At 40.4% G+C, this 12,162-nt stretch overlaps 1 protein-coding gene across 2 annotated transcripts in view; it reads left to right on the top strand.

The window, feature by feature from the left end:
* Positions 1–12,162, top strand: part of LOC148876339 (protein MICRORCHIDIA 2-like) — an 86,523-nt gene that overhangs the window by 39,037 nt on the left and 35,324 nt on the right. For both annotated transcript variants that reach the window (XM_088966642.1, XM_088966641.1), the window contains 3 exons: positions 4,377–4,455; positions 4,596–4,724; positions 5,310–5,408. In XM_088966642.1, coding sequence (XP_088822768.1) covers positions 4,377–4,455; positions 4,596–4,724; positions 5,310–5,408 — 307 coding nt within the window. The remainder of the gene's footprint in view (positions 1–4,376; positions 4,456–4,595; positions 4,725–5,309; positions 5,409–12,162) is intronic.

The raw sequence follows: 12,162 nt of genomic DNA, 5'->3' as shown, positions 1-12,162 counted from the left end.
GGAATTTGAAGGATTTAATAATTCACTTTGAGAGGGCCTCAAATTTGAAGGTAAATTTTGAGAAGAGCTTTGTTGTGGGAGTTCATTTGAACAGAGAGGAGATGGAGTCTATAGCAACCTTATTAGAATGCACTTGCTCTCAGTGGCCTCTATCCTACCTAGGACTTCCATTAGGTGCAAATCCAAAGGAAAGTAGGTTCTGGAACCCGGTGGTGGAAAAATTCGAAAAAGGATTGGAAGCTTGGAAGAGAAACTATATTTCCATGGGTGGTAGAGTTACTTTGATTAAAGCAACTTTAGCCAACTTGCCTTTATACTTCTTGTCAGTCTTTAGAATTCCTAAAAGGGAGGCAAAAAGGTTGGAAAAACTGATGAGGGACTTCTTATGGGAACCTGGAGAAGAGAAAAAGATCACTTGATTAGGTGGGAGGTGGTGAGTCGGAGCAAAAAAGGTCTAGGCTTAGGGAATGTGGTGAGTAAGAATGAGGCTCTTTTTGGTAAATGGCTTTGGAGGTGGCCCCTAGAGAGGGAGAGGTTGTGGCATGAAGTTGTGAAAAGTATCCATGTCTGTTTTGAATCAGATTGGGATGCAGGGGTATCATGAAGGGCTTTGCTCACAACAGCTTGGAAGGCTATCTCTGGCATTCTCCCTAAATTCCTCGATTTTGTTTGGTACAATGCTTGTTCTGGAAACTCCATTCTTTTTTGGGAAGATACTTGGTTGAGCACTTAACCCCTAAAAAACCGTTTCCCTTGTCTCTATTCCATCTCTCTCTTTAAAAAGAAACCCATTTCATGGTTCCTTTCCTCCCTGGTTTGCCCTTTGGCTTTAAACTGGGATTTTGGGTTTCGAAGAGGGTTAAGGGGTGAAGAGTTTCATTGTGTTTCAGAGCTTTTCTTGCTTCTAGATTTGGTGTGTCTGGACCCCACTAACCTGGATAAAAGAGTTTGGTTCCTAACCCCGGTTGGCTCTTTCACTTGTGCATCTTTTCTTTAAAGCCCTTTGCTCTAACCCTTCCTTTCAGGTCTTCCCTGTTAAAGAGGTTTGGTCAAAGCCAATACCCCCCAAAATAGCAGTGTTCTGTTGGGAAGCCTATTATGATAAGATCAATGCTGTGGAAAACTTGCAAAAGAAGAAACCTTTTTTGTGTCTGTCCCCAATTTGCTGATATCGTGCTCCTTTGCTGCCAATATTTGGAACTGGGTTGTTTCCTTATATGGGTGCAGGTGGAACTTTCCCTCTGAAGTAAAGCTGCTGTTCACTCCATCTACTCTTGGGAGATTGACAAAAAGAGGGAAGCTAATGTGGAAATGTATCAGAGCCGCTACCTTGTGGATTTTATGAGAGGAGAGAAATGCTAGAATATTTCAAGAAAAGGAAAGAAGTCTTGCTGAAATCAAGGAATGCATATTGACAAGGACAATCTCATGGTTGAAATCTTCACAATTGTTGGCAGATTTCTCCTTTGATGACTTAAGGAGAATCTGGGAAGCAGTGGTTTCTACAGTCTCCACCAAGAACAAATCACAAGTTGAATGGAAACACCCACCGGATGGACTGGTAAAATTGAATTTTGATGGCAGCTGCCAAGGTAACCCAGGGCCATCCAGAAATGGTGGGATTCTTAGAGACAAAGACAGCAATATGTTGTTGTCCCTTTTTTCAGGACCAGTGGCTGAAGGTGATTCTGTAAGTGCAGAGTTACTAGCAGCGGTACAAGGTATACAGATGGCTAGTCAAATTGGAGTGAACAATTAGTTAGGAAAAGGGGATTCCAAGGTAGTAGTGAGCTGGCTGAATAGCCCGGATTCAGCTTGTTGGGGCTACAGGGATCTGTTAAAGAAAGTTAAATGGATGACAAGAAATATGACTGTCAGGTTTCAGTGGGTCAGTAGATCAGCACATGCAATGGCTGATTCTCTGGCCAAGCAAGGGGTGTCAAGGGGAGATCTGTTTTGGGCTACTTTGTAATTTGTGTTTCAGGCTTGGGCATGTTTAGTGTATATGATTCAGTCCTCGGGGGAGGTAACATCTCGTGCCTCTTCCTAGGCTGGTTGTATTTCCATTATTTGAATTAATAAAATTAGTCTCATTTATCAAAAACAAAAAAGGACAGCTGATTCACATCACAAAGGTTTTTTCTAGGTTGAAAGATGGTCTTACTAGTGCAGGTCCAAGTAGTAAGTTCATGAGGGTCTACAGAAGGAAAAGAACAAAAGATAAAACCTGCTTGATTTGTGCAGAAGCCAGAGAGATTCCGTTGGTCCAGATTCCAGATTGTTGTAATGATGAATCTCTTTCTGATGCTCATACTGAAGAAGTGGTTTCTAGAAAGAGATTTGAAGCCAACTTCAGTGATTCAAATTCTATGGAAGAAAATATGGACAAAAGGGATTCAGAACCAACTTCAGGTTTTCAAAAAGAAGGTGGAGGGGAATAAGGACGATTTAGAGGAAAAGACTGCAAAAGGGGTTGAGAATGATGAGGAAGCGATTATTGATTGAATGAGGAAAAGAAAAGGAAATTTAGACTTGGAAAAAATAGTGGAAACTGAAGTCCAATTTAGCAAGATTTTAAGGTTATCGTTTTTGCAGGGTAGGAATTTGTGAGAAAATTGTTCCAGTAATTGGAAGAAATCTCTTTTGAACAAGGAAATCTTTAAGGGGAAGAGCTGATTGGTGAAAGTTGTTAGTTCTGTTTATCATGCAAAAAGCTTAAGAGTTGGAGCTTATCAGGAGTTTTAGGGTTGGCCGAGATGATATCTGTATCTCACACTTCCAGTATGCAGACAACACCATTTTCCTTCTTTAAGATAATGTATATTATGTCCAAAACCTCAGTAGGATACTTACATGCTTTGGAGCAATGACAGGACTGAGGACTAACCTTGATAAGAGCAATATAATTGGCATAAACACCTGCCCTCAAGTGTTGTGTGAGCTGCAGGAAGCTTTGGGTTGTAGGATTGAAACTTGGCCTATAACCTATTTGGGCCTTCCTCTAGGATGCAATCCCAAGGCCATGGGATTTTGGGACCCCCATTGTGGAGACTTGTGAGAAAACACTTGCAAATTGAAAAAGAAATTACATCTCAAAATTTGGTAGACTTACCTTGATTAGGTCCACCCTTTCTAACCTCCTTACCTACTATCTTTCTCTTCAGAATCCTGGCCAAGGTGAGGAAAGTCTTAGAAAAATTGCAATGGAACTTCTTGTGGGATGGAGGAGGTGAAAGGGGAGACCACTTGGTGAATTGGGATATAGTTTGCAGTCTTAAGGAAAAAGGAGGTTTCAGGCTGGGACATTTAGAGGAAATGAATATTGCTCTCCTTGGGAAATGGCTTTGGAGATTCAAGAAGGATCAGAACTCCCTATGGGCTTCAGTTATCTCCAGGAAGTATGGTTGGAGAAGTCTTGGAGGAGGCAACGACAGCTTCTACTTGAGGTTTCTGTGGCCAATCTCTGTAAACCCTAGATTCCTTTTCTCCCTGCTTCAAGTTCAGGCTAGGTACCGGTGACAATATCAGGTTCCAGCCTGATCTTTGGTAAGGAGATAAATCACTCGTGGAGGTCTTCCCATCCCTCTATAGGCTAGTCCAAAATAAACACACCCTAGTATCTTCTACTATGCTTCAAGAATGTAGTCTGTTCTATAACTTCCACTTTAGAAGAACCTTGAAATACTCTGAGATTGAAGAACTTTAACCCCTCATTTCCCAGCTCTCAGAGGTCTTCATTTCTAACTCTATCCTGGATACGCTAATCTGGTCCCTAACCCCAAATGGCACCCTTATTACTAAGTCTTTTTTCCACCAGCTTGTTGTCACCTCCAGCTCCACAACTCCTACTTTTCCAGCTAAAAGGATCTGGCTCTCTTAAATCTGCCTGAGGTTTTCCTTCTTCAGTTGGGAGGTGGCTTGGGGAAGGCTGAATACTTTTGACACCCTCCCAGAAAAGAAAAAAACAAAAAGAGAGAGCGGGTCTTCTTATCTCCCCATGTTTGTATTATCTATTGTGTAAGGAAGGCCCTTGTTAGATTTTGGCTGCTCTTTTTTGGGATACCCATGGGCTTGTATTTACCTTACTACTGACATGTTAATGTATCTTTTTTTTTTAGTTTATACCTTTAAAATATTGTATAATACCCACATCTTATTTATATTTTTTGAAATAGGTAGAAGCCCTTTGTATGTTTTCTTGTGGTCAACCTCACAATTAATACTAAAAGCTACATGTTTACTAAATTGATTCTCTTTATAACCACTGATTTGGTTTACTCTTTCATACAGTTAATATTTAGATGCTGGTTGTTTACTCCTAATGCTCGTTGTTGTCTAACTTTGTTTACAATTTTACATGCATGTTTTACTTCTAGCCATGCAACACAAAGTGTTGGTCTTCTCTCATACACCTTTTTGAGGAGAACTGGACAGGATGATGTGATTGTTCCAATGGTGATTTTTTTTTCTTTTGTTTCTTCCTCTTTGTTGTCTTTTTCTTTTTTCTTTTTAATGGGTAATGATTTCCAAATAATCTGTTCTGGATTGTATTATTTTTTTTCTTTCTCAAACTCCAAACTTGATCTTCAATGCAGGTTGATTTTGAACTTTCTGAGCATTGTGCAGAACCAATAATTTTCAGCTCACAAGATGATTGGGCTGCAAACTTGAAAATTATCTTGGGATGGTCTCCCTTTGGGTCAAAGGAGGAGCTTATGCTGCAGGTTCTTTTGAGTAAATGTTTTTCTTTCCTAAGTGGTGTTTGTGTTCTATTACTTGGTCTTGAACTCTTGATAGAATTCTACATTCTACCATATGTGTGCCTTCTTTCATGATGATAACTGCTCTTCTTCCCCAGCTGTATTGCCCTCACTGTTTTATCTTCTTTAATTTACAATCTTTTTTTTTTTAGAATTGCCCAAATTGTGTAGGCTTTGTTTTGTCCACCAAGCAGCTCTTGGGGTGTTCCCTTGTCAACTTATTCTTATATATTCTCCTTGTACTTTAAAGAGTTATCTTTAGTGCACTCTGTTAATTGGTTCTCACCACTTATATTGCAATCTGTTCAAGGCCCTACTTTTATTTTGTTATATATTTTACTTATTGGCCCTGTTACGTACCTTTTTTTTGGTATACCATGCTTTATTTTCATTGATTGAGTTTAACAATGAAATGAATGGTAAAATTGTGCTTGTTTGTTCTACTGACTTGCTTCATTTTCTCCAGAATTATTAATAGGATAGGTTTTGCATAAGGTTGTAGAATGTTATTTCACTGCACTTGAACTAATATATTTTTCCTCATTTCAGTTTGATGATATTGGACCTCATGGAACAAAAATTATAATATTCAACCTATGGCTTAATGATGATGGCTTGCTGGAATTGGATTTTGATAATGATGATGAGGTATGTTGGGTTCTATTTAATGATGCATTTGCTATTACTTTTATGTTTCTTCTTATACATGGTCCCTCTCTCTCTCTCTTTCTCTCTTGCATGAGCTAACTAACAGGAGACACGATGCTGGTCTAGTCCAGCAATTGCAAAACTTAGGCAACTCTTTGCGTAGGTGATTACTAGGTGTTGTCTATTAAATGTTGTGTAGTAAATGATGCTAAAGTTTTCCATACATATATCAGAAAACATTTCCCTTAGAAAAATAAAGATATTTCTATTTTTTGTCTCTATTATGGCCATATATGGATCAGATTTGGATTGGATCCAAGTATATTGAAAATTTAATTGATCCATATTTGCAATGTCTATATATATATATTCTGTCCTTAATAAAATATAAAATATCTTTCATAGTTTAATGTGCCTTGGACCTACATTTTTGTAGTTAGGAAATAGGAAGACAGTACTCAAACCAATGTTATTAACATAAGTACATTCTTATATGCATAAATGTACAAACTGATGTTATTAGTAGGTATACATACACTAAGATATACTCACAATACATACATACAGAGGAGTGGGATCTATCATATCACTTTAAATTCTTCTCCAGTATGCTATCCTATTTATACTTTGTCGAGAGAACTATCAGGACTGGCCATTAGACTGTGGGTTCTTTGTTTTAGCCAATGTTTTAGAAACCAACCTGGAAACAGTACCACTTTTTCTTCCAGGTCCCAGGCCAGTGGTTTAACCGCTGGGTCAAGTGGGTCAGTCTGTGATGTCATAAATATATTAATATTTAAATTCTAAAAAATAGATAAAATGAAGAAAATGTAAAAAGTGCCAAAACAGAAGTTAGAAGAATGATTGATAAGAGGAAAAAAGAGGGAGAAGTTAGAAGAAAAAAAACCCTCTTTTGTTCACTGATATTGCCTAAACAATCAAAGAAAAAAAGGAAGAGTATCATTTGTTATTGCCTAAACAACCAAAGAAATTAAGAGCACCTCTTTCTTTCACTGCTATTGCATAAACAACCAAAGAAGAAAGAAAGAGGATCATCTGCTATTGCCTAATGTCCCAAGAAATTAAGAACCCTGGTCCGTTCACTGCTATTACCGAAACAATCAAAAAACAAAAGGAAAAGGACCATCTTTTATTGTTAAGAACCCTTCTTCCTTTAGCTGCTATTGCCTAAGCAATCAATGAAAAAAATGCATAGGATCATCTTTTATTACATCCTCTAATTAACTCCAAAACTGTTCCCAGAAGACAACATTGTTCCCCAAAGCATTGTAAGACCAATGTCCATAGTTGATGAGAGAATTTATGGTGAATATAAAGGTGATTCGAAGATTGTGTATTCATTGCACAAGGAACGGGCATCATTGTCCAGAATCATTCCTCTTCTTACTATCAGAGTAGCAGGTCTTTTGTTAAGCATCTACCAAATGAAGTCATCCAAACCAAGAAAGCCACCTTTTGATGGGAAGCCAGAGTTCCATATTTTGGTTAGCCCCAGGAAAGTGATTACATTGTAATTTGCCCTTTTTGATCTCCACACCCTTTCATCTTCTTCCATTGGGTTTGACTTGATGAATTGCAAGTTTTCAACTGTCTTGTTAATTAAACCATTGAGTTTATTTCTCGAATCCCAATTGCTTATATTTCTTTTGAATGATGGTCCTCATATCGCTTCATTAGTCATCAGCTCAAATCAATCCTCCACATCAACTTTTCTGTGTTGGGCTATTTCATATAAGGTAGGAACTTGCTCTTCTTGCGTAGATTCTCTGCGTCACTTAACAGTCCAGAGTTTCACCCTTCTACCATCTCCAATCTTACATTTGATTCCTTTAGGAAAGCAGAGAGTATTTTCTGAATGCCACCCCAACCCTACACCCCAATGGAGAAAGAGAAGGTCCTGTATCCCATCAATTGTTGCTAAAGCCATAACCACTTACCAAGAAGTGCTTTGTTTATTTTCCTTATTTTTCCAAGTCCCAGCCTACCAAATTTTGTTGCCATGCAAACCTTGTTCCAATTCACAAAGTAGAATTTGGAGCTATCATTCCAGCCAACCCATAAAAAATCTCATTTTTTTTTATCCATTTGCTTTGCCACTGATGAGGAAATTTGAAATAGGGATAAATGATATATTGGGAAGGGTGAAAGTACACTTGTTAAAAGTTTGAGTTTGTCCCCTTTTGAGAGATATTTTGATTTACACATGGCTAGATTCTTGTCAAATCTTTCAACAACATCCCATATCTTCCTGGAATTGCATTTTGCACCAAGAGGTAGTACCAAGTATGAGGTTGGTAACTTTCCAATCTTGCATTATATTAAATTAGCCGACTATCTATCCAAGTTTTGCTCCCCTATTACTGTAAGCTTGGTCTTGGATAGGTTTATTTCCAAATTTAATGCTGTCTCAGACTCTCAATCCATATTAAGATATGCCCCAAGTAGATAATTTGGTCTAGAGATGCATCACAGAGGAATAGGGTATCATCTACAAACTGGGGTGATGGATATTTTCTCTGGGTTCTTACCCAACTTAAAGTCCTAAATGAAACCACTTTCAACTGCTATATATGTCAAGGTTCAAAAAATCGACATGTGTCGGTCGATACGTATCGTGTCAGGAGCACCCCGATACGCCCCTACAGAGGGTGTATCGGGGTTTTGACTGGTTCAGGAAGTGGAGGAACCTTAAACCACCCTCCCCCCCCGAACTGGATTTGAAAAAAAAGACAGTTAAAAAAAGTAAAAAAAGAAGTACTGATACTGCCCGATACGCCCCTACCGGCATATCATATATTTAGAACCTTGATTCTACATAATGTTTCCATCACATAGATAAAAAGAGAAGGTGAAATTGAGTTTCCTTGTCTCAATCCTCCTAAGTTTTTAAATCTTCCATATGAAGCAATATTGAATAGGATAGATAAGGCTAGTGTTGAAATGCATATCTTGAACTGGTTTCTTTGTTTGGATGGCAATTTCATTCTTGCCCAAGTGTAGTATAAGAAGCTCCAACTAACATGATCATAAGCTTTTCCTAAATTTGCCTTAAATAAGTTTCCATTTCTTCCTTCTCTTTGCTGTGAGTCAAATAAGCTCATTGGCAATAAGAGTGCCATTCAAAATTTGCCTTCCGCCCACAAAATCACCATGACGAGAGGAAATGATTTTGCACATTACCTTCTTCATTTTTAATGTCGAGGCTTTAGAGAGGATTTTATGAACACTTTGGGCCCAAAGTGATAAATGTGGAGAATCATAAAAAAAAGTGAATAATGTGGTGTTTAAACACCTTTAAAGAGTAGCTTTTGAGTGAAATTCTTCAAAAACTTTTAGTAGATCTTTTTGGAGGTAGTTTCAACCATTCTTATAAAATTTCATTGTGAAGCCAATATGTCCTAGTGCTTTATCTCCTTCCATTTATTTTATTGCTTCCCAAACTTCCTTGTCAGAGAAAAGCTTTTCCAATTCTAGTGCTTCCTCATTAGAGATGTTGTCTATGTGTAACCCATTTAGCCTAGGGTGAGTGGGTTAAACATAAATAGAATTTATGATGAGGAAGCACTTGAATTGGAAAAACCATTCGTTGAAGAGGAAATATGAACATGGAAGGTTTCAAGGCACCAAGCCTTCATGGGCTTTATAGAATTTTTTTTGAGATTGCTTGGCGGTTTCTCAAACAAGACATAATGATAGTATTTGAAGATTTTCATTCGAAGGCTGCTCATTTTTTTTTTTTTGATGAGCAACACAAAAACAGAATTTTATTAAGGATAATAACCAACCAGCAGAATACAACAAGAAGTTGTGAGAAAAAGCAAACCCATTACAGAATTAATCCCCCATCTGAACTACAAATATGCTCAAAACGTCTGTTCTCTGAGACCCCTGCTTAGTAAGACCATCTGCCAAGCTGTTGGCTGATCTTCTCACCAATCTAATTTGAACATTCATATCCTTATATCTTTTGAAAGCCATTTAAAGCGCCGGAACTCATTTATCAACTGCTAAGTTACTTCTACACCTTTTTTCAGCAATCTAACTACAATCTTTGAGTCTGTTATGGACGCCTTCCTCGGGAAGACGTACCATCGCCGCCGGCAGCAACAAGCACCTGACCCACCAGTAGCAGCAACAGTGATTCAGTGATGCTCATCCTACCCAGTTTGGCAACAACAGCCTTATCTAGATTAGATTAGCTCATTTTGCTTGTTCTTATCTTATTGTTCTTATCTCTTATCTTATCTTGTTAGTAGCTTATCAGATTAGGATTAGCTTATCTTATCCTTAGCAAGATAGAACTGGAAGTCTCCCTATTCAGCAAGGAGACTCCCTTTGATTAGGACTCTTGTAATCTCCTATTAAGGAGACCACATTATTGAATGAGATATCGAATATTCAGTTGAAGAAGTGAGTTAGGAGAGTTGGTGATCTCTTGAACAAATCACCAAAGGCGCCAAGATGGGTTCATCAAGAGCAGGAAGGAACAAGGGAAAATAGGAGATTTTCCCCGTGGACCGACCCATGACGAGATCCTATTCCCGGGCCCTCAACAACTTGGTATCAGAGCAAGGCGTCATGAGTGATCTGGAGCAGCTACCATCCAGGGTCCACGACCTCGAGCACCAACTCGTGGAGACCAGCTCCGAAGTCTGTGAGATCAAAGACGAGGGAGCTGCGACGCCTGATGGAGCTATTCCTTTCTAGCAAGGAAGGGAACTCCGAAGGAGGGACAACGGCCAATGGCCGCCGACCAGATCTGCCAGAGTCTTCCGGCGAGCAGCAGTCCGTTAGCCAAAGAACCGCTGTCGTCCCCAAGTATAGCAGGATGGAATTCCCGTCGCTGCGAGCAATTTTTTCGTAACCAATGGACAGATGACCGGGATAAGGTAAGTCTAGCCGCCTTTCACTTAACAGAGGAAGCACAACTTTGGTTTTATCGGTTAGAGCAAGGAAGGGAACTCTGAAGGAGCTATTCCTTTCTAGCAAGGAAGGGAACTCTGAAGGAGGGACAACGGCCGATGGCCGCCGACCAGATCTGCCAGAGTCTTCCAGTGAGCAGCAGTCCATTAGCTAAAGAACCGCTGTCGTCCCCAAGTATAGCAGGATGGAATTCCCGTCGCTGCGAGCAATTTTTTCGTTACCAATGGACAGATGACCGGGATAAGGTAAGTCTAGCCGCCTTTCACTTAACAGAGGAAGCACAACTTTGGTTTTATCGGTTAGAGCAAGAAGAACCCGAGCTCAGTTGGCCCCAGTTTAAGTCCTATTGCCTTCTTAGGTTCGGACCCCCACTGACCAGTAACCCACTGGGTGAGCTGATTAACCTTAAACAGACTGACACAGTGGCTGAATATCAGCGGCAGTTCCAAACCCTCCTCGCGAGGGCATCCTTCGTGCGACCCGACCAACAAGTGGATATGTTCACGGCAGGGCTATCAGAACACCTGCGGGTGGATGTTGAGATGCATAATCCCCCAAATTTGGTCATGGCCATGAACTTAGCCCGCGCGTTTGAGCGCAAATTGTAGCTTAGCCGCAGAATTTTTAATGTGGGTCGGCCACCAAACTCATGGGTACCCCCAAGATCAGCAGCAACGACCCCCTCTTCTGCTACCGGCCGAGAACTGAAATCTCCCACCACCACCACCTCTAGACCAACGACAAGTACATGTAGCAACATGGCCGCTCCACCCATTAAGCGTCTGACCAGGGTAGAAATGGCAGAACGCCGAGCAAGAGGCCAATGTTTCAACTGTGATGACCTCTACTCGGCAGGACATAGATGCAAGAGGCTTTTTTGCCTCCTCATCGATGAACAAGAGGAGGAAGAAGAACCAGTCATATTCGAGCCAGAGATCTCTCTACATGCGATCACCGACATTAAAACTTCTTAGACCATGCAGTTACAGGCACAAATAGCAGGCCAACCGGTGTGCATTCTTGTCGATTCAGGGAGTACACACAACTTCATAAGTGAACATGCCGCCCTTCAGTTAAAACTGCCAATGGAGCTTCGACCGCGACTACAGGTAGCCGTCGCAAATGGTGAGAGAGTTCACGAGAGTTCACAGCCCAGGAATTTGTAAGGACGTGCCGGTACAGGTCAGTTCTGAACTGTTTCTTGCTGATTTATTTGTACTTTCATTGGATGGGTTTGATATTGTTCTAGGGGTCAAGTGGCTAATTACCCTAGGCCCGATTTTGTGGGACTTCAGCGCACTCACCATGACCTTCTACCTAAATGGAAAGCAAGTTTCATGGCATGGTTGCAGGGTAAAGGAAGGAAACCATAGGTCCATACACTTTAGATAGAACCGGTAGTCATGGAAAAACTTCGCGCCAAGTTTTCAGATTTGTTCCAGGAACCCAAGGGCCTCCCCCCTTCCCGAGCTTGCGACCATCGTATTTCTTTGGTGGCGGGCTCAGCACCAGTCGTTGTCTGGCCTTATTGCTACCCTCACTTACAGAAGGACGAGATAGAGAAACAATGTACAGAGATGCTGAACCAAGGAATCATACGCAAAAGTCACTCCCCCTTCTCTTCGCCGGTTCTGTTGGTGGCGAAGCAGGATGGAACATGGAGGTTCTGTGTTGACTATAGAGAACTCAATGACCGGACAATCAAAGATAAGTTCCCTATTCCCGTTGTGGACGAATGTTGGACGAGTTGCATGGTGCCTAGTATTTCTCTAAGTTGGACCTCAGGTCCGGATACTTCCAAGTTAGCATG

This window comes from Nelumbo lutea, chromosome 1, assembly GCF_056320005.1.
Source record: "Nelumbo lutea isolate HS-2025 chromosome 1, American lotus-T2T, whole genome shotgun sequence".
Classification (NCBI taxonomy): Eukaryota; Viridiplantae; Streptophyta; class Magnoliopsida; order Proteales; family Nelumbonaceae; genus Nelumbo; species Nelumbo lutea.
Note: the sequence above shows the minus strand (reverse complement) of the source record. Positions and strands in the feature narration are given on the sequence as shown.